The following is a 24,955-nucleotide window of genomic DNA, read 5'->3' as shown; positions in this document are numbered from 1 at the left end:
TTTTTCCGAAGGAGAAACAAGGTAAAGAAAATGGAAAAAGAGAACAGGAGGATAAAAGTAGTGAAGAGACAGGAGGAGGGTGAAGAGAGTAATTGCCTCTGTGGGTATCCAAGGAGAACTCTTTATGGTTATGAAACTTGTTGTCTCCTCCACTGTATTCCCGAGCCTTCCTTTAGTAAACAAAAAGAGGAATAACAGTGAGGAGAATCTGATGAAGTTGTAAAAGAAAATACCAAGAAAATATCTCAATTATCCGGTCATGATCAACGACTATCTCACCTGTCAGATCAAACGGTTATCTCAGCTGTCTGATCAATAGATCGAAACGGTTGAGATAGTTATTTCGCATGTTTCGCACTAAATGGCTTTTTGTATTGGATCAGCCCCCTATGTGTGTGTGTGTGTATCTAGTCATCCAATTATGATCAACGGTTATCTTAGTCGTCCAATTAATGGTTATCTCAATCATTCGATCAATAGTTATCTCAGCCATTCGATCATAATCGGACGGTTAAGATAATTGTTCGTACCAAATAGTTTTTCGTATTAGATCAGCCGTACGTGTGTGTATATATATATATATATAAACCACATATTATTTATATAGTAATTAAATAGTATATATCTATTATATATTAAAATGTAGATATTTTTATATATTTTTAAAATTTTCTAACCATGTCTGATACACAATGTTTCCCGGGTCATGCAACTGGTTCAGCCGGGTCAATCTGACTCTGGAAATCGGGACCCTGAGTCGGGTCCCCATCCCAAGTCCGAAAACCTAGCATAAGACAGCTCCATGAGTTAAGGGATTCAACATGGCATGGAGATTGAAGTGAGACGAGAATGGTATCTTCGTCCTGGCAGAAACCAGCTCTGTAATTTCTACAATTTCGATCCGACCATGGAAGTCAGGCAGAGCTAATTCCCTTCCTACACTACAATCAATACAAGTCCTAACCTATATATGCTCTTCCTCCAGGTGATTATCCTAAAACCACTATCACTTTATCTTTATTGATCTTTAAACCGATCTTCCTTACCCAGTAAAAATGTCTACACGAGTATTTCAGAGAATTGAAATTCGAGACATCAAGGGTCAACCATGGGACTCGGGTTAAGATTCAAAACATTCGGTCAGCTTCAAGCTTTTCCGAAGCAAATCAAACCACATGAACAAGCAGCACTAATTCGTTTTATTTCGCAATTTTAAATACATGCAATATACCATAAACAATCCAATGAAGTTCTTCTCACCGGCTAAAAGGATTATTACATACAGATTACATATTGACCATATAAAATGTATATCGAAGAACTATCAACCATACGCGGTGATAAAGCAACTCGCAGTGACATTGTCATCTAAAATCTTTAACACTGCTGTATTGGAGCTGGCAATGCATCGAGGAGTTTTGAATTGGTTGATGCTACAACCAAGGCTTTGATAGTGTTCAAATATCCTCATGAAGGTTCCTTTCACAACGATTCGCAGCTCCAGAGCTCCAATCAACCTATTAGTTCTATGGTTTATGTAGGCAACGTCGGCAAACGATTGATCAAAGCAATTGCAGCATTTCTGTAAGATCTCTTTGCTGGGCAAGTGACTTAGTTCCCAGAAAATTACATAGTGACCTGGGTCAGTCGATAAATCGCCGCAGCTGGTGAAGTCCACAATGTCCACTTTCTCCTCCAATAACAACAGCTTCGATGCTTTATCCATTGCAAGTTGCAGATCACTCTCCGTTGTTTTGTCAGTTCTGATGTTTAATACCATGTTTTTCCTTTGCACGAATTGGAGCTCTGGTGTGGAATTGTAGAAGCCCAATACCTTCACCACATCCCCTAATCTATACCTGTACAAACCTGCAGATCACTAAGAGTGCCTTAAAGTTTTATCAACCCCTGTAAATTTCTTCAACAATGATTTTTTAGAGGGTGATAAATTGGCATACCTGCAAAGTTGGTGATGACGACTTCATAGATTTCTCCAACTCTCACTTCTGTTAGTCGAACAGGTTTGGATTCCACATACAATTCCTCAAGTGATTCCTCATCTTCCACAACTTGTCTCTTAATTAGAGGGATGAACTCGAAGTACCCATTATCAGGACCTACGGCATAAGCCATGGATTCAATGCTGGATCTTGGCCTAGCGCTCACCCCGATCACACCCTCTGATGCTGCATAGACCCAGCTAACCAGTGCCAATTCCCCTGCATAATGCCTCAGCTTACCCATGTATGACTCCATGGACCCGGTTAGGATTGCTTTCACAAATTTTGTTTGAGGCCACAATTCTGGAATCAAACCAGACCAGTTCTTTGACTTCAATAGCTTGCATTTTCGATAAATGGCATCTGCTAAGACTGGACTCGGTTTGAGAAGTTTAGAGACGCTTGCCCTAACAGAAAGATCAGAGACCCTTTCACTGAGAACTCCTTCACGTATATCTGCACAGAGTTCCTCCCAGATTGATTCAAATGTTCGGAAGGCTTGCACCAGCTGGTGGCAGAAGGATGCAAGGAGAAATTGGACTCTATCATAATAAAGAAGCCCACAAAGAAAATGGCAATACAAAGCTTGTTGATAATCATGAGCCATTGCTACTTCCTTGGGGCTGCATGGCTGAATTTTTCCAGTGCTCTCTTGGCCACTGCTGTTATATGACAGCAATTGATGAAATAAGTTGCTAGTGAGACTCCCCACATCTAGTCCACCCTTTGCTTTGTGCCGAGAAGCTATGTATTGAAACCAGATGACCATGCCTTCCTCCACAGAGAACTCTCTGCTTATGCAATTAACCGTCTTGAATGTCTATTTACTGAACCAGATTAACTTTCAAATGAGTATTAGCATACCAGGGCATAAGCAAGACAAGTGGAGGACTGTTGGGCGAGAGTTCTGGAGAAAGCATAATTGAAAGGCAGTAGTTTTGGTTTTCCTCCAGTAGTCCCAGAGCTGTATCATACACAAATGGATTAATTAAAGTACCTTTGGAATTTCTAATAGGATTTCCTAGAATTTAATTTTTCATTAAGAAATTTGCCTCCATATAACAAAAAAATTGCTGTAGACGTGGAGTATGTGATGAATGGATAAATAGTTATTCCCCATATTCAGTAAATAGAATTTCTTAAACAAAGTTTTCCTTCCAGATCCCCTGCAAGGACCCTTGCAGAGAATATGGTGCAAAGTGTCTATTTTGTATGATACACCCGTCCCTTACCCTGGATATTTTGCCCTCAAATTACCAAAGAAAAAGGTTAGAAGTGAAAAAAAAATTAAATGATAAATACACACACACATGCCCCTTTAACCCCTGGTAAGATTTGCCCCTAAGATCTCACACTAGAAACCTCCCCATGTAACCATTGAGCCAAAGGCCCAAGACACAAGAAATCAATAATATAACTACAATCATGCTACTGTCTTCTCCTATTTTCTCTCTTATTTTCCATTCAAAGAGACAGACAGAAGATTTAGCTGAAAATCTTCCAGGTCAAAAAAGCCAAAGGCTGTTCCATGAGACATCACTGTCGTCTATGAGAGGCTCCCCACCTTGAACCTCTTCTCCATCTCCATCTCAAAGTAATCTCTTGATTCATTTGAGCCAGTTTATCTTACCTCATTCAGTTCCGTTATTCCTATTCGGTATCGATCATGGATAACAAGATTAACTGATCCCATAAAATAATCTAGAAGCTAGTTATCTCGCCAGAGTTAAACAGGGGTAGTTAGAGCTAGTCTTGTAAACTCTTTAAATATTGAGTAAACAAACATGGATCTTTTCCAAGATTACATGAATTGCCACCTTGCCTCATTCCCAGTTCATAGTAGAATCCATTTTTAAAGATTCAATTTTCAGTTCTGAAAGTATGTTGTAAGGATTACTCATGACCATGCAAAAGCTCCTGAATGCTATTGACAGTAGCCTTTAAGTTTCTACACCAGGGAAAAAAGTAATACAAAAGGAAACATTAGGCATAATATTAATGATCTTTTCATTGTTGCGGCAACTCGAGTAGATTTCTTGTTTTTATAAATTTCAATGCAGAAGTTACATTGAAATTGGAAAGAGATTCATGGTGAAGAACCTCTCATTGACCAGAAGGTCTCTTGCAGCAGTCTCACTTCTACAAAATGGGAGTGGAAGATTTCAGCAATTTCTCCGATGTAAATAAAATAAAATAAAATAAAATAGGGGAAGATAGGTAGTTTAATCGTGGTTAATTTAGGAACTACTTGACGGAGAGCAGTTTTCTCACGTTGGGCCTGTAAAGGATAAGGGGCAGTTATCATGAAACCAGACACTTACACCTAATCTTTTGCAAGGGTTACGGAGGATCCGAACTCCGTCGTATATACCTCAATCAAGTGAGATGCAGCAGACGATACAGAGAAAAGAGTGTTAATGTGAATCAAGCAGTTGGGATTGGTTTAAACGACGTCCCGGATAACTCAACATAAAAATCAAATTTAGATTTCACAGACGGGACAGGCGGCACACACTACGTTGAGTACGCTTGAACTATCAATCCGAATCTGGCCATTGAAGAGAATCAACAAAGAGAAAGACTGGTGAAGTTAGCAAACCTGTGAGTTAAAGCAGTAAAAGGCTTGGCAGCGAGAGACGGTGAAGAATCCCCTTCCGCAATTCTCTGAATATAAGGCTGAAAATCCTGATGAGAGGCCAAGGGAACGCACGTCCGGAAAGTCTCTTCGTCCCTCCTCCCATTAAGCCCAAACCTCTTCAAGTACTCGGTTTCTTCGTTATCTTCAAGGATCTTCTCCAGAGTCTCCCTCTGTACCCTCTCCGCGTCTTTAGTTTCCACCTCGAAATCTTCTATTAATTTTAACAGCTCCTCCATTGGCTGGGGCTTTTTTCAGATTTCAAACCACACTGCAACAGAAATTAATGAAGGATGTTTGGAAGCTCGTTTGGAAGGATGGTTTTTAAAGGGAATAAATGGCAGAAAAGTTTCAGCAAGCTGGTTTCTTTCTTTTCGTCCCTGCCGCCGACGAAGCACAAGAGATGGCTACACGTGATTTGATGCCTCAACTCTTCTTTCAATACGCCTGATGCTAGACTCGCTTTTATCTTTAAAAAATTGAACGAAAAGATCCTCAAAAGATTTACAACTTTACTGTAAATTATTGAAATTTTATGGCAACCGGGGAATACCGTCGACTTGCAGTTTGAACCGAGACGATGTCAACATGGCGGCCCTTCCCTCCCTCTCCCTCTATTTTTTTTTTACCAAGAGGGACTCTCCTCCAAATAAATTAAACTGAGAAAAAACCCCTCCCCCTCTTCCTCTGGTGTGTTTTTCTGGTGCCAACGGAGAGGAGTTGCCACCTTCCTAACTTGAGAGGGTAGCCTCTCCTCTCCATCGTTGTGAAAACAAAGCTAGCGTATATGAAAAAAAACAACCAATTCAGCTGATCAAGTTGGGACAATCAGTTTGCTTCACATTAACAACAGATCGGTCTACTTGAACCAAATCAATGGACTGTCTGATTGAACCTGTGAGTCGTTAGTGGTGCACCAAGGCCGGCTTCAACTGAATGAAATCGGTAATCAAAATGAAGCCCCCCAAGGCATAAACTGTGAAATTAGGATTCTGTAGTTTTTTTCTGAGTCATCCTGTTGAAACAATCTGGATGCCCTCTTTATTAATCGAATGTCTTGAATTCGACCCAACCTGGTTCGGATCCACGTCGGGACCCGATTAAGAAGTTAAATCGGGAGATCTGATTTGGGCTTTTTTGAGGAGAGGTCGAGACAACAAGGGTTTTGGGGGATTCTCTGCATAGAGAAAGAGGGGTTCGTCGAGGAAAAAATCGGACCTCGACTTTGTATGCTTGAAGCCGCAAAGCTTCACCCCTTTTCAAATTTAGTAGATTCTCGTTTCCTCCCGTGGAGTAGGCTATTGCCGAACCACGTAAGATCGTTCCCTGTGTGCTATTTGAGTTGATTTACTGATTTTCTGTTCATATTTGCTTTCTCTCTTAGATTATATACTTCGTGGTTAGTTATTCTCGGTTTATTATGCTCGGATTTATGCCTTCGTTATAACAATTGGTATCAGAGCGAGGTTTTCCAGCGACGATGCCGGATTTTCGTTTGTTGGTTTTCTGGAAGTGCCGAAAGGAGAAGAAATTTTTTTGGGGGCACTGTTCGTGGTTTCTGTCAGTGCCGAGGGGCAGAAAAAAAATATTCGTGATCGAGGGTATTTTGGTAATTATGACTGCGAAGTATATATTAGAGAAATTTGATGGGCAGATGAGTTTCAGTTTGTGGTGTGTGAAGATGCGTGCCTTGTTAGTACAACAAGGATTCCACAGAACATTGAATAGAAATGATAAGTTTCTAGCTACGATGTCAGAAGAAGCCAAGGAGGATCTTGACATCAGAGCTCCAAGTTTCATTCGATTGTGTTTGGCCGATGAGGTTTTGCGGGAAGTTGCAGATGAGATGACAACAACTAGTTTATGGCTGAAGTTGGAGAGTATTTATATGACTAAATCTTTCACGAATAGGCTATATTTGAAGCAATGCCTTTACACTCTTCGGACGAAGGAAGGTATATCTCTCAAAGAATATCTTAATAAGTTCAATAAGATTGTTATGGATTTGAGAAATATAGATATTACCATTGAATATGAGGATCAAACACTGATTGTGTTGTGCTTTTTACCCCCATCCTATGAGTACTTCGTTACGACTATGCTCCATGGGCACGATACCATCTTTATAGAGGATGTCAAGGCATCTTTATATTCTAACGAGTTGAGGAAGAAGGTGTCTACCAATGGGAGCAAGGAGCAAGAAGATGGTCTGTTTGTTCGAGGGCGAACGAAGGAGAAGGATTCTGGCGGCAGTGGCCTTTCTAGGCTGAAGTCAAAGGGGAAATGGGGTAAGTGCTATTATTGTCATCAACCAGGTCATTTTGCAAGAGATTGTCCAAAACTCAAAGAGAAGGAGAAAAGAGAAGAAAAGGAAGAGGTTGTTGGGGTTGCTGAAAATTATTCTGATGGTTCAGAATATATTCTCACAGTTGAGTGCTGCACACTCACAGGATGAGTGGATACTTGATTCGGGCCGCTCCTACCACATGTGTCCTATCAAGGATTTTTTTTTTTGCGATATATCAGTCGGTAGATGGTGGTACAGTTTTGATGGGGATTTTTTGCTCTGTAAAACTGTTTGGGATTGGAACGGTTCAGATCAAGATGTATGGCGGTATAGTGGGAATTTTGTAAAAAGTTCGGCATGTACCAATTTTGTTTTTTCTCTAGGTTCTCTTGTTTCCCTTGGCTGCAGATATACAATTGAAGGTGGAGTTTTTTGGAGGTCTGTATGGGTACACTAGTTGTGATGAAAGGGAAAATGGTTGGTAACCTTTTTTGTGATTCAGGGCAGTACAGTCATAGGTACTACAGTAGGTTCCTTATCTTCAAATTCAGATATTGACACGACTCGTCTATGGAATATTCGATTAGGGCATATCAATGAGTAGGTGGAGCTTGAGGGTGATGAATATAGTTACGCCGATATGGTCACTTATGCATTACCTGTGGCAACGACCATTCAGTTTCTAGAGCCCTATAACTACCGTGAAGTTGTCACGGGTAGTGATGCTACTTAATTCAGACTTTCAGGTTCTACACTAAAGTTCAAGCATGGTTTGGACTTCCGTTTGGTGTTCGCAGTACCTGAAGAGGATACCCTAAGAGGCAATGTGGAGAAGGTGATAGACAGGTTCAGTTTTTCAGATAGGAGTAATCAAATTAAGCCAAGGTTGAGATTTGCTAATCAGGTGTATTGAATCCGATTACCCGACCCGACCCAGTTCGGATCCGCATAGGGACCCGATTAAGAAGTTAAATCAGGAGCTCTGATTTGGGGGTTTTTTAGGAGAGGTCGAGACGATGAGGGTTTTGGGAGATTATCTGCACAGAGAAAGAGGGGTTCATCGAGAGAGAAATCGGACCTTGATTTTGTATGCTTGAAACCGTAAAGCTTCACCCATTTCCGATTTTAGTGGATTCTCGTTTCCTTCCGTGGAGTAGGCTATCGCCGAACTATATAAGATTATTCCCTTTATGCTGTTTGAGTTGATTTACTAATTTTCTGTTCATATTTATTTTCTCTCTTAGATTATATATTTCGTGGTTAATTATTCTCGGTTTATTATGCACCGATTTGTGTCTTCGTTGTAACACTCTTCCTCTCGATTTTTTTTTTCTTTCTCTCCCGCTCTCTTCTCCCAATTGGCTTTTTCGTCTTCGCACTCCCTCTTGCGTTTCGTTCTCCCTCTCGGCCTCCTTCTCCCTCCGGTAAGCCGCTCGATCGTAAGCCATCGCGGCGTCCTCTGCTGTCTCAAACGTCCCGAGCCAAACTCTGGTGCCGTTTTTCGCTAAGACACAAATCTCTGCCACGAATTTGCCCCATGGCCGTCTCCTTACCCCACTGTAATGCTTCCCTTTCTCCTACGCCGGAGCTTGCCGTCTCTCCATCACCGCCGCCGCCACTTCCATCTTAATCACCGGAGAATGGGGAAAAGACTGCTTCCATTTCCAAAGCTTGAACTCCGTAGAAAGGCGGGATTCCTAGGTGGGAAACTCATCAGTTGCTCCGAATCCTCCAACAGATGTTGCCGAATGGACTCGAGCAACTGATAATCGGATTCATCGCACATCCCGTACATTTCCATCAGATATCTGTACCAAATTGAGCCCGGGCTTTGATCCAAATTTGCAGTTTTAAATAATTGTAAATATCATGGATGTGGGCTTACAAGATATTGGACCTTAGTCACATGAGAGACACCTAACTTTAGTAAAAGGACATGGGTACCGATTCGTCTTTTCAACTAATTATTGAAAAACGTATCTTCTCCTTGGGAGGCATGAAGAGGGAGAGCTGGCCAAAACAGATTATCGTACATTTTTATAAAAAAATTCAATAAATAGATTAATGCAATACTTTCAATCTTCCAGCAAAGAGTCTGATTAATATATTAAAAATTTAAAGAAATTCAAGTCGCCGGAATCCGGTAAAGAAATTCGAGAACTCTCTTCAGTACTTTTGAATCGTTTCATCGTGTACATCGCCTGAATTTTTTGAAAATAAATAAAAAGACCTTTCAGTCTACCTAATCATCCACCATTGACAAACGCAATTCCAAATGGAAAAGAGAAAAATCCAAATGCTTCTGCAAAAACCCTAATGAACATATTTACATTACTGCAAACCCATCATCGATATCGATCATCAAGCTAACACCAACAAAGAAACAAAGAGCAAACTCATTTGTATACCCTGCTTGTCTTTCTTTGATGCGATACCCTGGCTGTTCCTCGCTAGTTGCTACCCCGCCGCCCGCATCAGCTGCAGCTTACCTACCTTTCTCATATGCTGCAGCCGCAGAAGAGGAAGAAGAAGCAGAGCATGGAAACGACGGCGAGGGACTCGACGGCGGTGACTAAAGACCAGAGCACGCTATCGACGATGGAGAAGTCGAGGTGGTAATTGGCCCAGTTAGGGGTCATACCGGAGAGATCGATTTCCGGCCACCGGAAAACCGAGGCGTACCCCGTCCATGAGAAAACCGTTAGGTCGATTTCCAGCCACCGGGAGAAAGAAGATGACCAGCTCCTCCCCATCCCGCGCTCCGTCTCTCTGTCCGACAGACTCTCTCTCAAAGGGACGATTCTGTTCCGCAGATTCAGGCCTCGCCACTGTCGTCAAACCGTGATTATCGTGTGTCATCATCGAGGTTGAGTGTCGGGGGCTCTTTAATATAAGTCATATCGGTTACTTTCCTGGTAGGCGTTTCCTGCAAATCTTTATAGTGAGAAGTAAGTCAGAATTTAGAAATAATGAAAAAACAGAAAATTAATAAAAATAAATACTCTAAAAAGGTATCCAAAATGTATGGTAGTACTCTGATTGAGTTCTCACACTAATTTGCGGTCATAGTAGAGAAGCCGAAGGCACTTGAGGTACAAAAATCCCGAAACTCCCACCAAATGCGTTTGAACTTTTGATTTGAATTATTAACAGTCAGAATCGTGAGATCTCTCTGACGTCAGACGCAACCGCTCAAGTTTTTCAACTGGGGCTGTTATCAAACTCTTAAATAGTAAACTTCTCCCTAGATCCTAAATTAATTTACGTATCTGGTAATAATGATTAAAATATCAATGATTTGTTTTACCAAACTAATGATATTTAAGGATGAGACAAACACCTTTTTTGTAGATTTTACGAATCTGCCATTCGAGAGAAGACATAGATCATTAATAGTTTTAATTACATATTAAGGCTATATTTCTTTCTACCATTTTGAAGGGAAGCAAAGAGCTTAGTATTTCCAAATTAGTAATTTTTCTATGAAAATGGTGATTTTTCTTGCCAAACCATTAATTTCTCTAAGCAAGTCGTAAATCACCGACTGAATCACTACTTTTTTCTAGGCAAATAACTGATTTTTCGAGCTATATAGGAGATTTTCTATGAAAATCAACGATATTTTAATCAAATCATTTATTTTTTAATGCAAATTATACATTATTTTTCCCGAGACAAATTACGAAGAGTTTGTTTAGAACCCCATAGAAAAATAAAGAAAATAAGAATTTGACCATTATTTTTCTTAAAAATAATTAATATAAAAAAAAATTTGATTATTATCTCATGATTATTATTAATTAATTTTTGAAATAATAATGGCCAAATTATTATTTTATTTTATTTTTAAGGGGTTCCAAATATATCCTAATTCTTGAGGCAAATCTTCTACCTGAAGGACAATCATTGTTTTTTTATTGTAAAATTATTAATTTTCTTAATTTTTTATTCTCTAAGTGATTTTTATTTTAGTTAGAAGCATTAATTTAGTTAGAAACATTTTTATGAGATGTCTTCTATGAAAAGATACAAATAATAATAGTTTTAATTACTTTACGTCTTTAGGTGAAAGAGTGATACATGTCACATATTTATTTGTCATTAGGACATTTTTAAAATTAATGTTGTTTGGATGTGATCTTGACTCTTGACTTCTGCACCCAAAAATAAATATATTCTTTTGGCACAAGTCAATAATTCTTTTTCCTGGAAAATTTCCGTCAAATTCCACCAACGATTCTACGTTAAAAATCGATAAAATTAATTAAGTTACATATACAAAGTATACGCCTAAAATACATAATACATAAAAATACGGGCATCATACTTTTTTGGCCCATTCGAATCTTACTCTTAGTGATACGGGCCATTAAAAGGCTTCATCTCGGCCCACAACACGCAAAGGGCCAAAATTAATGCAGCAAACAGTCCAGAAAGCTAGGAGTGACCGGATAGACAAAAAGACCCCTTGAAAAAGGCTAACAAGCGTATGAGAGACGTAGACTACGAAGCGCCTACGGGGATTCTCCGGTAATTTCGATTTCTTCCTTTGCCCTCCTACCGTCCTACGCCTTTGAGTAAATAAAACCCTAGGTAGCCTCTTTCCCTGATTCTACTCGGGAGCACGGGGAAGCCTGTCGCGATAAATCACTGAGAATTAGGGTTTACCTCTCAGGGTCAAGCTGAAAACTTGTGTTCCAGTAGAAGCCTCCTCGCTGAAGCTGGATTCATAGATCATTTCTCTAGTTTTTATACTCTTCACTTTTTTGTACAAGTTTTTTTAGATTTTTTTCTCTCATAACTAGGGTTTTATTGTGGTTGGAATGTCGACTGAGAGGAAGAGGAAGGTGAGCTTGTTCGACGTGGTGGACGAGGCAACCGTGTCGGCCAAGCTGGCTAACGTAAATGGTTTGTTTACTAGTGGGATGTCGAATCCTTGGAATGGTCGGCCGTTTTCCCAACGGTATTTCGAGATTCTGGAGAAGCGAAAGACTCTTCCTGTGTGGCAGCAGAAAGAGGAGTTCGTCCAAACTCTGAGGGAGAATCAGACACTGATATTGGTTGGAGAAACTGGAAGTGGTAAAACAACTCAGGTTAGTTAGACTGTAGTTCAGATTTTATTCTTGCCTTCAACAGGGAATCTGTATGAGTAGTTTTAGATTTTCAGGGTGTGTCGGAACTGATGGATTCCTGTTCTTTAGTGTTGCATATATGCTGGATTTTAATCATTATTATATTCATTTCGTGGTTTTTCGAGCTTCTTTTTGTTAGTCAGATTGTAGTTATTGGCTTGCGCTGACTTAGAAACCTTGAAAAGGTTTAATGTAAGGATTTACTCATTTTGATGGATTTTATTATGTCTCCTTGTCGAAGCGTTTCATGCCTTTGGTGCAGCATAGCTGCTATTGTTGTACATCACCCCACTTTCATAACCGATTTAATCAAAATTTGATCGCCCCTGAAAATGCTTGCATCTCTCCGTTTACAGAAAGCTAAACGGGAAATTTTGTAGGGCATCCTGGTCGTGTTTATGGCTTACTTCCACGACACCTTTATGTATAGGGAATCAAAAGGACTTTCTGAGCGATATTCGTGCTTGAGTTGTAGAGCAATCATAAGCGGCTTCTTAGACTCTATGGTTACTGTGAACATTTACATGTTTGCCTGATTGTGTTGGTGGTGTTTCTTTTGTTTTCCTTTTTGTTTGTCTAATATTCTTTCTCTGCTGCTGATTGATATGGAAGCAGCCTAAATTGTTATGGTCTTAGTTTTTATTTTTCTGTTCTATTCTGTTTTTTCCCCTGAAACCAACTCCTATAAGATCTATGTACTTCCTTTGAAATTGTGTTACACCAGTTCTGTATTCATTATACGGTTTAACTCAGAGAACCAACCTTTAAATATGTTGCAGATTCCTCAGTTTGCTCTGGAAGCATTCAGCAATGAGCCTAACAAGCGGAAGATGATTGCTTGCACCCAACCTCGCAGAGTGGCTGCCATGTCTGTGTCACGGCGTGTGGCCGAGGAAATGGACGTAGCTATTGGTGAAGAAGTTGGTTATAGCATTCGTTTTGAAGATTGCAGCAGTGCAAAAACTAATCTCAAGTACCGACCTCTCTTTTTTCTCTTTATCTATGATGTTCTTTTTGGCTTTTGTTATGTTACCGGTAAACGTGACTTCTGGCCTCATTTTCACTGAATTAATTTTCTATCAGGTATTTAACAGATGGTATGCTTCTAAGAGAGGCAATGACAGATCCACTTCTTGAAAGATATCGGGTGATTATTCTTGATGAGGCTCACGAGAGGACTTTGGCAACAGATGTCCTATTTGGGCTTCTGAAGGAAGTACTGAAAAATAGGCCTGACCTGAAGCTGGTAGTAATGAGTGCGACACTCGAAGCAGAGAAATTTCGGGGTTACTTTAACGATGCACCAGTTATGAAAGTTCCAGGAAGGCTGCATCCCGTGGAGATTTTCTATACGCAAGAACCTGAGAGGGATTATCTTGAGGCAGCCATTCGCACAGTTGTACAGATACACATGTGTGAGCCTCTTGGTGATATACTGGTTTTCCTTACAGGAGAGGAGGAGATAGAAGATGCATGCAGAAAAATAACAAAGGAAGTTAATAATATGGGGGATCAAGTAGGGCCTGTGAAAGCTGTACCACTATATTCTACATTACCTCCTGCTATGCAGCAGAGGATATTTGAGCCTGCTCCACCTGCACTGAAAGAAGGGGGTCCTCCTGGCAGGAAGATTGTTGTTTCGACCAACATTGCAGAAACATCTTTGACTATTGATGGCATTGTGTATGTGATTGATCCTGGTTTTGCCAAACAGAAAGTTTATAATCCAAGGGTTAGAGTGGAATCTTTGCTGGTCTCACCAATATCAAAGGCAAGCGCACATCAAAGATCAGGTCGAGCAGGTAGAACTCAGCCTGGTAAATGCTTTAGACTGTACACAGAGAAAAGTTTCAGCAATGATCTACAACCTCAGACTTACCCAGAGATACTGCGATCTAATTTGGCTAATACTGTCCTCACACTCAAGAAACTTGGAATTGATGATCTTGTGCACTTTGATTTCATGGACCCTCCTGCCCCTGAAACATTGATGCGGGCTCTAGAGGTCCTGAACTATTTGGGTGCCTTGGATGATGATGGAAACCTGTCAAAATTAGGAGAAATCATGAGTGAATTTCCTTTGGATCCACAAATGTCTAAGATGCTTGTTGTGAGTCCTGAGTTCAACTGTTCCAATGAGATCCTCTCAATATCTGCTATGCTATCAGGTAACTCTTGTCTCTACTTGTCTGTGTTAAATTTCCAGTTCCTAATCATGCTGCTTATGCATGAAACTTAAAAGCCGTATGATGTGCTTGTGCTACCTCACATGTATTGGAACTCTATGCTTTTGTGCCCCATTAGTTCTGAGACTTTGACATTTATTTATCCTTCCCACTCATGGGCAAGGACATTCTTGAACCGTGGAGCATAGAAGAAAAGAGTCTCAATTCATGTGTTAAGAGTCATGGGCTTTGCACATTAGGTTGTCATCAGCAACTGTCTTGTCGGCTCTAATGCCACTGGAGAAATTCCTAAGTAAGTGCTGATGCAGATAGTTGCAGTTTCTCAGTATTCTATCATGAAGCAAATGGTGTTCGTCTCTCGCCTCTGTTCATCTGCTGACCTACCGTGGGCCTCCTCTGTGATAACAAATTTCTTTCTTTAGTACCCAATTGCTTTCTCCGGCCTAGGGAGGCTCAGAAAGCTGCAGATGAAGCAAAAGCTCGGTTTGGACACATCGATGGAGATCATCTCACGCTTCTGAATGTGTATCATGCCTACAAGCAAAACAGTACGTACATATTGTAACTGTCTTTGGAAGTATTTGGTTACCATCCAATTGAAATTAATGCTTATAATTGCCTTTTTTCATTGATTTATGGGTGTAGATGAAGATCCATCGTGGTGCTATGAGAACTTCATAAATCATAGGGCATTAAAGTCAGCTGATAATGTGAGGCAGCAATTGGTGCGGATCATGGCCCGGTTCAACCTCAAGCTATGCAGCACTGACTTCAACAGCAGAGATTACTATGTAAACATAAGGAAAGCTATGCTTGCTGGGTATTTTATGCAGGTGGCACACTTGGAGCGTACTGGCCACTATTTGACTGTCAAAGACAATCAGGTAAGCTTCCTTCCTGTCTTACATAATCATCTTTATGTTGATACTTTCCAAAAGTTGAAGAGTACGTATCAATTTGCTTTAGCTGACTAATACGAATTTACATTTCTTGCTGTTTGTAATCTTTGCTTTTTGAAGCTCATGCTATACCTATTGTGGGGTCCTTTTCTGGCTTTCTCCTTTTCACTTCTTTATTTTGCTGCTATTTGATAGGCAATTGCAGAGACTTTGATAAAATCATACCCTTGTAAGAATTTTTTTCCTACTAATTAGTGTAGTCAAATTATTTTTTTAGTGCCTGCAAACGTTCATCTTTAGAATCTTGTTGGTGTTTAAAGGATGATAGTAGCTTTTAATTAGTGAAAATTTTAGGATCTTTTCACTTTTATCTGTCTAATTCATTTTGAGAGGTTTTAAAAAAAAGAAAAGTATGTTGTTTTTTGTTTTTTTGGGGAAGGGGGGAGGGGACGGGAGGCATCTTTGTATGTTTATGGGTTCCTATGTTGGAGATAGTTAAAATAGCTTCCTCTTAATAAAATTCACCTGCTTTTTTTTTAATAAAAAAAAGAATCCTCTGTAAGTTGTGTCTATGGTGCCTTCATTCTGTTTTTCTTGGTTGATTGTTTTCATTTAATTTAATTTAATTTATTTTATTTATGCCTGGCAGGTGGTTCACTTACATCCTTCCAATTGCCTGGATCATAAGCCAGAATGGGTTATATACAATGAGTATGTCTTGACCAGTAGAAATTTCATTCGCACAGTTACAGATGTTCGAGGGGAATGGTGAGTGGCTTTTGTCTAGAAAATTGCATGTTTCCTTTTAGTAGAGCTAGTTACATCCTTTACTTTTACAGATGTGCCATGGCTGGTATTCTCATCTCTATATTTATAAACACAAATGCATGTATTGATGATCTCATTCATAGATTTTTATTGAAATTTTCAAAAATCTTTATCCACTTCTGCTTATTATCAGGCCTAGAAATTTCTGCAAGAAGTCATTTTTCCTCTTGGTGATTTACCTTGTAATCTTGCCAGATATGTTTTCTTTTTGTTACAAGTTATAAAAGTTTACTTTGTGCATTGAGCGGTGTAGTGACCCATCATCGTGATTATTGTAAATGACACGCCTTCCTGGATTTTTCTGGTATCATGAAGAGGATCTGTGGTCTTAAATCTGCTGATCTATGAAGCAAGCTTTTTATAGGTTCAGATGTTTTTGTTCAAAAGTTCAGCAACAAGTGTCGTTGAAATAAGAAATATTTTGTTTTAAAAGTGCGCAGCTGCCTTTTTTCAGGAGCTCGTGTTATATACTCTATTATTTCTCAAGTCTGTTATGTTTAAAATTCAATAATCTTTTTCTTTGTGCAGGTTAATTGATGTAGCACCTCATTACTATGATCTTGTCAATTTTCCCAATTGTGAGGCTAAGCGGGTTCTTGAGCGTCTTTACAACAAACGTGAGAAAGAAAAAGGGGAAAGTAGGAACCGGATGAAATGAAGACTAGTCTATTCGACGTTCTTGATTTTGGCCCTTTAATTTTTTCTTAGGGCGGGAATGCTGGAATTTGGAGACGATAATCAAAAGGGTGCTCTTGAGTACAGGACACGAAGTTTCTTCTGTACTTTTATACTAAAATGACTATAATAGTTATTTATTCGCTGTTAGCGTTTCATAGTGGTATTTGGTATAAAATTCACTATTTGAGCTGAAGTAACCAACGAGGAGGTGTTAAGGTAAATGTTTTTCTTTTGGCCGGCGATGCAGTTAGCTCTGTTATCAAGACAATTAATGGCCTTCGGCCTCTCGGTCCCCAGCAAGGGAAAAGAATACACCTGATCGACACTTACCACATTTTAGAAAGGAATACACCTGCCAAAGACACATAATTTTCCACAAGACCTCCAGACCCGTTGTTACAGGAGATGCCTTGAAAGTCTATGGACTGGCATCTCAGATCTACATGTAACTAAAAGTTCACGTACATTTTTGTCCGACTACATACATGTCTACATCTCAAGCACTATGCATCCTTAAGGCGGATTGGCTCAAATTACAAGAATAGGGAAGAAATTAAAAAACCTGAACAAGTTGCAATAGAGCTTACATTGCGCAATGTAACTGATACTGATGTAACACCTTGCTATGTTGGAAAACCGCTTCACATACCTTTCACATATACTGATCCAACGTATTTTCTTCTGCTGTGTTTTCACCGTTGTATTCGGATAAAATCCAATGGCCTAATTGGCAGGGTAATCCACAAAATCGGTGGAAATTTGCAGTTTGATATCATCAATATTCATGCCTGCGCAAATATATCAAAATGGAATCACCAAGCAAGATAGTCATGGTAAGCAACTGCACTAAAGATGTCATGAATCAAAAACATCTACTTTTATGTGTTAGCTATAAACAGGTGATAAGAGTCTAATGCTTGTACATTTATACCCAACTCAATTTGTGTAGCTAGGAAATTAAGCATACCGTCAGCCGGGGAATTTGAAGGAAAACAAAGGACAAGGAGTATAGAATGATTGAGATGGCAGCAGCAGTGATCAAGTTGTGAACAAGACGTCTGTTGTCTTTACTTGGTACAAATGCAGTTTTTAAGGTGTTTGTCAGCTCAAAGACTCTATAGGAGATCTGCCAAATGACACAGATGAAAACAAGTAAGAGACATTTCCTCGTTAAGGAATTCTTCTGAGATATCCAATTTTACAAGTGACAGACCGCAGTATATATGGAAGTTGTGAGCATAAAGTTCAACATGGGGTAGTTGGGGATGAGCGACAGCAACAACTTGGGTTGTCCATCAGGCACTCCCGATCTGCATAAGTTAGTGACGGATCAGATTTCCTCTCAGTAAAGAATTTCAGTTAAGCAAGATGATATTGCCTAGACCAAAAGTTTGTTGGCATCAAGCAGGTGACGGTGCCACAGTACTAGCTTTTAGGTCCAAAATCGAAAATTTATAAGAAATGCAAATCAATCCATGGTAAAAAAAACCTGTAAAATGAACCAAATTCTGAGCCAACCACTTATTTCCACCTAATAGCTTGCAGTAATCTACTCCTGAACCGTGGACTAACTTTTTGCTAAACATGAAATATCAAGAAGGAAAGGAACATATAGTTAAACCATGAAATCCGTATTACCTTAGCCAGATGTGGATCTGAGAGATGTAGGTCTCCAGGGTTACTTTGCCAAGCCATCTGTAGAAAATGACCTAAATATTTTACTATTTATTCAACAACTCCATCCAATTGCCAAAAATGGAGTTATTGCAACCCCTTCGGCTACAATCATTCTGTAATGAAATTAGAAGGATTGGACTGAGTAATAACTTACGCAAAAAGTGTCAAAGAAAAGCTTCGAAAGTATTGAGTGGAATTTCGCAAGCAAATGTAGACACTGAACCATGTAAAAAACAATAATAAACCATCATTAACCCATCCAGCATAGTCTAATGTCACCAAAGATATTTCGAAAAAGGAAAAGCTTACGTGATAGGGATCCAAGATGTGTAAGGATGGAATTTGTTATATGTAATCTTGTCCAGCTTGTATATGTATTCGTACCACAAGTAGCCCGTCTGAAATTGCATAAGAAAGTGTTCAACAGATAACAGAACAATATCTTAAATACATGGAAAAAATGAAATAGATGTGAAAATGTTGCCAGCTTACTACTAGTGAAATTGCCACAATAGTTGTCTTTATGGTTATTCTAAACTTTGATTCACTTTCTTCTAGTTTTTCCATCCATCTCTCGACCTATATTAGCAGCAAAGCCAAATTAGCATTTGAGGACTAAAAGAGAATAAAAGGGTTAATGATTCATCTGAATGACATAGCAAATGCCTCATTAAGCAAAGGGAGAAAATCTACACCAATATGAGATCATTAGATCTTACAGTAGGGTGATAGTACGCATATATCATCCCAATGATCCATATGTAGCGATCAAGTCCTGAGCGAAAATGCCATTCGTGGAGAAGGGGGTACCCTTGCTTTGAGGGATCTGGGTCTCTGTAACCTACAACCATAAGTATCAGGCAAAGAGTGAGTTGTTAACAGCAGCAAACAACCATGTGTATCAAGCAAAGAGTGAGTTGTTAACAGCAACACAACAACCAAAAGAAAAAGCAAGGGTGCAAATAACTTACCAAGAAGAAATGTAAATGGACTCCACATAAACTCAAAAACTCCTGGGATTTCCCACATCAAAATGACCACAAGAAAGCAAGCAACAATTTTTGCAGCAATAGCTGATCCTATCTCATTGTATTTGTTGAAAATTCCCAGTGCACCATAGACCATTAATGTAAAGAGAGTATGCATTGGGCAGATGTAGTAGAGCATGTAGTTGTTGTTAAGAACAATACAGCAAAATGCCACAAAAAAATTAAGCCGCCACATCATCTGTTCAGATGAAATAATGTTATTAAAATACAGAGAGAGAGAGAAAGAACGATAGAGAGAGAGCGAGAGAGAGAGAGAGAGAGTCCACCTGAGCAAACCGTGCAAGGCTGAAATCTTTCTTAACATAATAATAGGAGAAGTTACCAAATCCAGTCATCCACACATAAGCAGCAATGAATACACGAATTGCATTATAAATTTCTGAGGCAGCGAAGTAGTGGTACATCAAGAATAGTACCTGAAAATGTACAGGTAAAAGAGAGATGTCTTCCAGAAAACTATATCAACAAGGAATATAGATTCTGTAGAAAACAGGCAGAAAAAAGATTCTCTTTTATTTTATTTTTTAACATTTTACCCCTTATTGTGGAGACTTGAATCCAAGACCTCACTAAAAACCCCTCATATAGCCACTGAACCAAAGGCCCGTCCACCATTAAATTATAAAGACAAGGATAACCTAATTCCCAATGAGCAAAACTAAAAAAAAAAGAAAAAAAAAAAGAAAATGAAACGAAGACCTTAAATGGTGCCCTGACGAGTCAGAGACACACTGAACAATTCATATCAGATGCAACATGGCACCAAAATCAATAATCACACTACAAAGTTCACCATTGACATTGCAAATTAATTTGCATAAACTCGGTTTGCCTGAATCAAGCACCTCACAAGTCCTAATCTATGTTAGTAAGAATAATATATGGAACTTGCAACACTCAAAATGAGATTACAGCAAAGCTCTGAACTCAAATAAGAATTTCTTGAAGTGCAATATCTATGTAAAATATTAAGGAAAAGAGAATTGAGAGTGAGAGGTAAGCTCAGGATTTGGAGAAAAGCAACAGGCCCCTATCTCTCTTTATTAACTTAAGTGAGTTGAGAAGAAAAGACTTCTTTACCCCTTATACAAGTACGCCTTATATCTTCATAGAAACATGTCCAAAAGTCATGAAAATTGGACTATACAATTACAGACTTCCTGAAGTTACTGGTACTCTCCCAGATATAACCAACTATATGAAATATCCAAACTACCCTTCTAAATTATATTTAACAATCTAAAAGATTTTTTATTTTTTTTCATTTAGAAAGTGGATATAGTAGGTGCTTAAAATTTATATGTGGGGACAAACCTGCATCCAACCTTTCCATTCCTCCGTCTGATGTCTATTAAGATAAAGAATCGATTTGCCTGTGAATGCGGACTTATCATGGTGGATCTTGAAGGAAGTAATAGCTGACACTATTATGAGAAGGAAGTATAGGAATAAGAAAAGATCTCGGTTGTAGTTCTGCACCACAAAAATGACGGTCAAGAGAAACACGGAAGCAATAAGCAGAAATTATATCACCGACAAAAAGATCCTGGTTCCAAGGGCCAAAAGATATGCTTCACTAATAATTCGGTACTCAAGTGCCATTTTCAATTTTTTTTCCTTTTTAAAACAAGTTGAACAAAAGATTTTGAAGGTAACCTCTGAAATGATAAGAGAGAACGAGCACCTTTTTAGACTCTCCAAAGAGGTTTGTCCGATCACATATGTAGAAGTAGGCAAGAAGAAGTCCAATTTCAGATCTGGAGGCCAGCAATCTAATCAGATGGTAGAATAATTCTCTTGAATATTTGTAATTTGGATTCCAAAGATGTCTCAACTTACATGGCCCTCAATAAAAGACGATTTTCAAGCAAGAAGGACTCTTCCATCATAAGAAATCTAAGCCACACAATGAAATATAATAAGATAAAATTAGTTCAGATGAAATTCTGTGAGATTCAAAATCATTTGTAAAATGTTTACTGGTTATACAGCAAACCTGAGGGTATTTGACATTGCAGATGAGGTATGAACTTTGGGAGAAGCAGGTTTGAGACCTCCATCCAATAAAACAGCTCGATCTTCTTCTGCAACTACTTCCTTGCCCAACTCAACCAAATTGATATCTGAATGCCTACCACTAGAGAAGTAATTCATTGAGTCAAATGTTGCAGGACAGCAGAAAATAATGACAGCCAGTGCACATGACTATCAAAAATCAATTAAACAAAAAAAAAATCCATAAAAGATATATTTACAGTTTGAAAACCAACTATTATGTACTTTTGATGTTATTATTAATGAAAGAACTATCTGTTTCTTGGAGAAAAGATGTAGTATAGATAAAATTGATATCACACTAGTTTTAATGCATGGCTAAATACGATAAATCCATCTGAAAAAGGACTAGTTATGAGTTCCATCATCCAGTGGAAACTAGGACAAGAAAATACACCATCAAAGAGATGGATAAGACAGAGATTGAAGCCAATTAAAGTTACAAGGAGAAGATAGTAGAAGTGAACATTTCCAAAATTAAAAAAGAAGAGTTTCATACCAAATCGCCAGTCAGAATTCATATTAAGCATGTAAGTGATTCTGATGACTTGCTCTTCTTAGTGATGGACTTGGTGACTTTATATGATAAAGAATAAACAAGATTTTTGATAGATTACAACTCACGCTTTGGAAGCAATTGAATTTTTCTTGTACTCCAACAGTTCTGAATACAACCAACCTACAAGAATTGGGATAACTCCAAGGAAAAAAGATACCTGCACACAGAATGCAGAGATTATGCTGCCAGAGTGGAAAGGTTGATATATCTCACTAAGAGGAATGATTAAACATATGCACCAATTAATCGTGCTGTGTGTGGGTGTGTTGAAAAAATCACATAGAGTGCTATATCTCAGTCATGAATTAAATCATCAAATTCAGAACTTGCATCTAACATTCATTTTAATTAGTGGTTGCTGATGATAAAGAACTGGCAGTTGCGAAGACAATCAAATTCTAATCCTCATTCGCCTGATCACTAATATAGAAGTTGGATACCTAGTGGCTTCCATACCAAGTTGGATACCTAATGAAGCAGCATTGGGCAACCCTAGAGTATTTCATAACATGGATAATACCGGTAACCCAAAATATAGAAGTAATTTTATTCCAAAAAGGTATCAAATGATTGTAAAAAAAAAGGAATAAATACCAAAAGATGTATCTAATCCATGAGAACACAAATTACAATTTAAAAATAATACAAAGATCTTTGGAAATTCGAATTATAGCATGAAAATCTGGGCCGATCATAAACAATTTGACATGCTTGATAGACAATCTACGGAACATCAATTCATGTCTATCACATTCTCAGCCACAAGACAATATTTAGGAATAGGTTTTTCCTTTCTCAATCCCTGGCTGTTCATTGTCATTTGAGCAGCTAAAAGGATTCATTAGTGTGGATGAAACAACAAGAACCCAAAAAAAAAAAAAGGCCAAAGGAGTAGTTTGAAGTTGGTTGAAGATAAAACTATAAATTTATTTAATTTCTCGAAAATCATTCAACTGGTTCCGCAAAAACAAGGAATACTCATGCAAACAGTATTATAAAATTTGGTTCAATGAGTATGCATGTTGCTGAGGGAGCAAGGACTACAGGTCTGTTTTACAGAACTTCCAGATGTGAAAATAATTCAAGAGCTACACCATCTTCCAAAGAATGACATGCAACCACTACAGCCACTACCAGCAATGGCATAGGAGCCAATGCCACCCCCATAGGACATTCATTGTTTGGTTTTGAATGATAAAATTCACTAAACATCAAAGATGATGAATAAAAGCGAGGCTCAGTCTAGACACTGTTGAACAACACTTAGCTTAAGCCTTTAATTTTGGTTAAATACATTATCATCAACATCTGTGTTCCACCAACGATGTGGTAATAACAATATTCTAAAATGTGAACCTGTCAATTTTTACTTTGATTTTTTCCTTGTTTTTGCTTCTTATCTATTATCAGTTCTTCTCATGTCTCTGTTTTGGTAAGCTACGAACATACGATCAATCATTTCCTCGTCTTCTAGTAAAATTCTATCTCATGAGTTAAAGAAAAGAAAATACTACTTCAAGCAAGCCAATCTTTGGCCGGGCAAATCAAGATCTCTAAAATTACAGCTAGTTCATTTACACTTTCAAATAAAAACTGTGACTATTAGGAGCAGCACCCCCTGTCTCTAACACTGGCAGGAACTAGGTACCCACAGCATTTTCAATCGAGAGTCCCAATACACTCGATAAAACTAGTCGCGAACTCGACCTCCACAATAACAATTATTGCTACGGTATTTCGGATCTGTGCATGACACTAAGGAAAAAAAAAAGAGGAAATCCAAACAAACATAGATCCGGTGTTTTGTCAACTCGGCATACCTGACCAGGAGTCAGAGGTCCAGAGAGCACCATTTTCGACCAATGCAACAATTCGAGACAGGAGCTTCCGAAGCAGATCTCTACAAACAGACGCACATGTCAATTGTACGCCGATTACCGAAGCAGATCTAGTAAAAGCTCCAGTGCAAATGCTCCCCGACCGACGACGGGCGCTGCAACAATTACAACCCTGAGTTCGCAATGCGGGATGGAGAAGTGCCGGACGACAAGAAGAGGATAGATGCGTCAAGCAAGAGTGACACAAGGAAACAGTTATACAAACCACGGCAGGAGATCTGTCTCTCTCTCTCTCTCTCTCGCTGCCGCACCCTCTGTTACAAGTACGTTTATTATCATTTACTAATCTAAGAGTCGCAGAACAGCCAAAAACTCAAAATTATCAACAATAAATTGTCTTGTTGAAAACCGTTATTTGAGACAGAGATAGGAAGCTTGGCTGCGGCGCAAGCGCTTTAAAGCATGGTTTTGCGACTCGCTGGATCGACTTCGAGTCGACCCGGATTTCAGGGTACGCAAGTAGGTTCCGGGGGGGAATCGCCCAACGAGAGTTGGGATCGAATCAGGAACCAGAGCCAGAGTGAGTCACGGTTCTCATACCCGACTTGACGCCGGTAGGACGCCGGGAGGTTGAAAAACCAGCAATTAAGGTTTTTCTGTCAAGGACTGACCCGGTTGATACAAACAAATATTCCAATACTCCCCCGTAGACAAGTTTACCGGAAAAACCCGGGACAAATTCAGTGGGAGCAGGATTCGAACTCGGGACTATCTTGCTCTGATACCATGTTAAAACCAGTATGCTAAAAAGTTCGAACCTTTTAGGAAAGCAAATCCACGGATCTTATAAAAGGATTGGCCCGGTCGATACAAACAAATATTTCAACACTCCCCCACACGGGGGAAACCCGTGGACAAATTCACCAGAAAAACTTGGGACAAATTTCTAGAAAAACTCAAGACAAATTCGATGGGAGCGGGATTCAAACTCGGGACTAACCTTCTCTGATACCATGTTGAAACCAGTGCGCTAAAAAGCAAAAGCTCGAACTTGTTAGGAAAGCAACCCCACGGACCTTATACAAGAACTGGCCCGGTTGATACAAACAAATATTCCAACACCAGATTCTAC

General features: G+C 39.0%; 4 protein-coding genes across 6 annotated transcripts; 1 reads left to right on the top strand and 3 right to left on the bottom strand.

The window, feature by feature from the left end:
• Nucleotides 1-1,212: 1,212 nt before the first annotated feature.
• Nucleotides 1,213-4,968, bottom strand: LOC137956978 (jasmonoyl--L-amino acid synthetase JAR4-like). Its single transcript, XM_068804663.1, has 4 exons — nt 4,600-4,968; nt 2,865-2,964; nt 1,959-2,791; nt 1,213-1,869 (listed from the first exon to the last, which is right to left on the bottom strand). Exons 3-4 carry the CDS (start codon nt 2,767-2,769, stop codon nt 1,325-1,327), a joined length of 1,356 nt encoding a protein of 451 aa, XP_068660764.1. The 5' UTR covers nt 2,770-2,791; nt 2,865-2,964; nt 4,600-4,968; the 3' UTR covers nt 1,213-1,324.
• A 4,035-nt stretch (nt 4,969-9,003) lies between these two features.
• Nucleotides 9,004-9,797, bottom strand: LOC137957179 (uncharacterized). The gene has a single exon (XM_068804916.1). It carries the CDS (start codon nt 9,673-9,675, stop codon nt 9,421-9,423), a length of 255 nt encoding a protein of 84 aa, XP_068661017.1. The 5' UTR covers nt 9,676-9,797; the 3' UTR covers nt 9,004-9,420.
• Nucleotides 9,798-11,553: 1,756 nt separating this feature from the next.
• On the top strand, nt 11,554-16,842 carry LOC137957177 (probable pre-mRNA-splicing factor ATP-dependent RNA helicase DEAH2). 3 transcript variants are annotated; one of them, XM_068804912.1, is made up of 7 exons: nt 11,554-12,015; nt 12,834-13,027; nt 13,138-14,222; nt 14,663-14,788; nt 14,886-15,124; nt 15,789-15,907; nt 16,496-16,842. In XM_068804912.1, the coding sequence occupies exons 1-7, from the start codon at nt 11,746-11,748 to the stop codon at nt 16,623-16,625; spliced, it is 2,163 nt and encodes a 720-aa protein (XP_068661013.1). In that variant the 5' UTR covers nt 11,554-11,745; the 3' UTR covers nt 16,626-16,842. The 3 variants fall into 3 exon arrangements, with proteins under 3 accessions (XP_068661013.1, XP_068661014.1, XP_068661015.1); XM_068804913.1 differs by lacking the exons at nt 14,886-15,124; nt 15,789-15,907; nt 16,496-16,842 and having other exon boundaries at nt 14,559-14,748; XM_068804914.1 differs by lacking the exons at nt 14,886-15,124; nt 15,789-15,907; nt 16,496-16,842 and having other exon boundaries at nt 14,549-14,717.
• A 55-nt stretch (nt 16,843-16,897) lies between these two features.
• Nucleotides 16,898-24,151, bottom strand: LOC137957178 (protein REDUCED WALL ACETYLATION 2-like). Its single transcript, XM_068804915.1, has 16 exons — nt 23,806-24,151; nt 22,051-22,142; nt 21,368-21,508; nt 21,211-21,267; nt 21,056-21,128; nt 20,686-20,844; nt 19,638-19,787; nt 19,294-19,549; nt 19,042-19,163; nt 18,815-18,901; nt 18,632-18,720; nt 18,477-18,539; nt 18,284-18,340; nt 17,859-17,955; nt 17,613-17,771; nt 16,898-17,433 (listed from the first exon to the last, which is right to left on the bottom strand). The coding sequence occupies exons 1-16, from the start codon at nt 23,836-23,838 to the stop codon at nt 17,428-17,430; spliced, it is 1,641 nt and encodes a 546-aa protein (XP_068661016.1). The 5' UTR covers nt 23,839-24,151; the 3' UTR covers nt 16,898-17,427.
• Nucleotides 24,152-24,955: the final 804 nt, after the last annotated feature.

The sequence above is a fragment of the Aristolochia californica genome, unplaced genomic scaffold (genome assembly GCF_029961685.1).
Source record: "Aristolochia californica isolate CCGP_79_NKW_82.1479 unplaced genomic scaffold, dmAriCali1.0.hap1 SCAF_2, whole genome shotgun sequence".
In the NCBI taxonomy this organism is placed as follows: domain Eukaryota; kingdom Viridiplantae; phylum Streptophyta; class Magnoliopsida; order Piperales; family Aristolochiaceae; genus Aristolochia; species Aristolochia californica.
The sequence above is the reverse complement of the archived record's forward strand: the minus strand, read 5'-3'. Positions and strand labels throughout refer to the sequence as shown.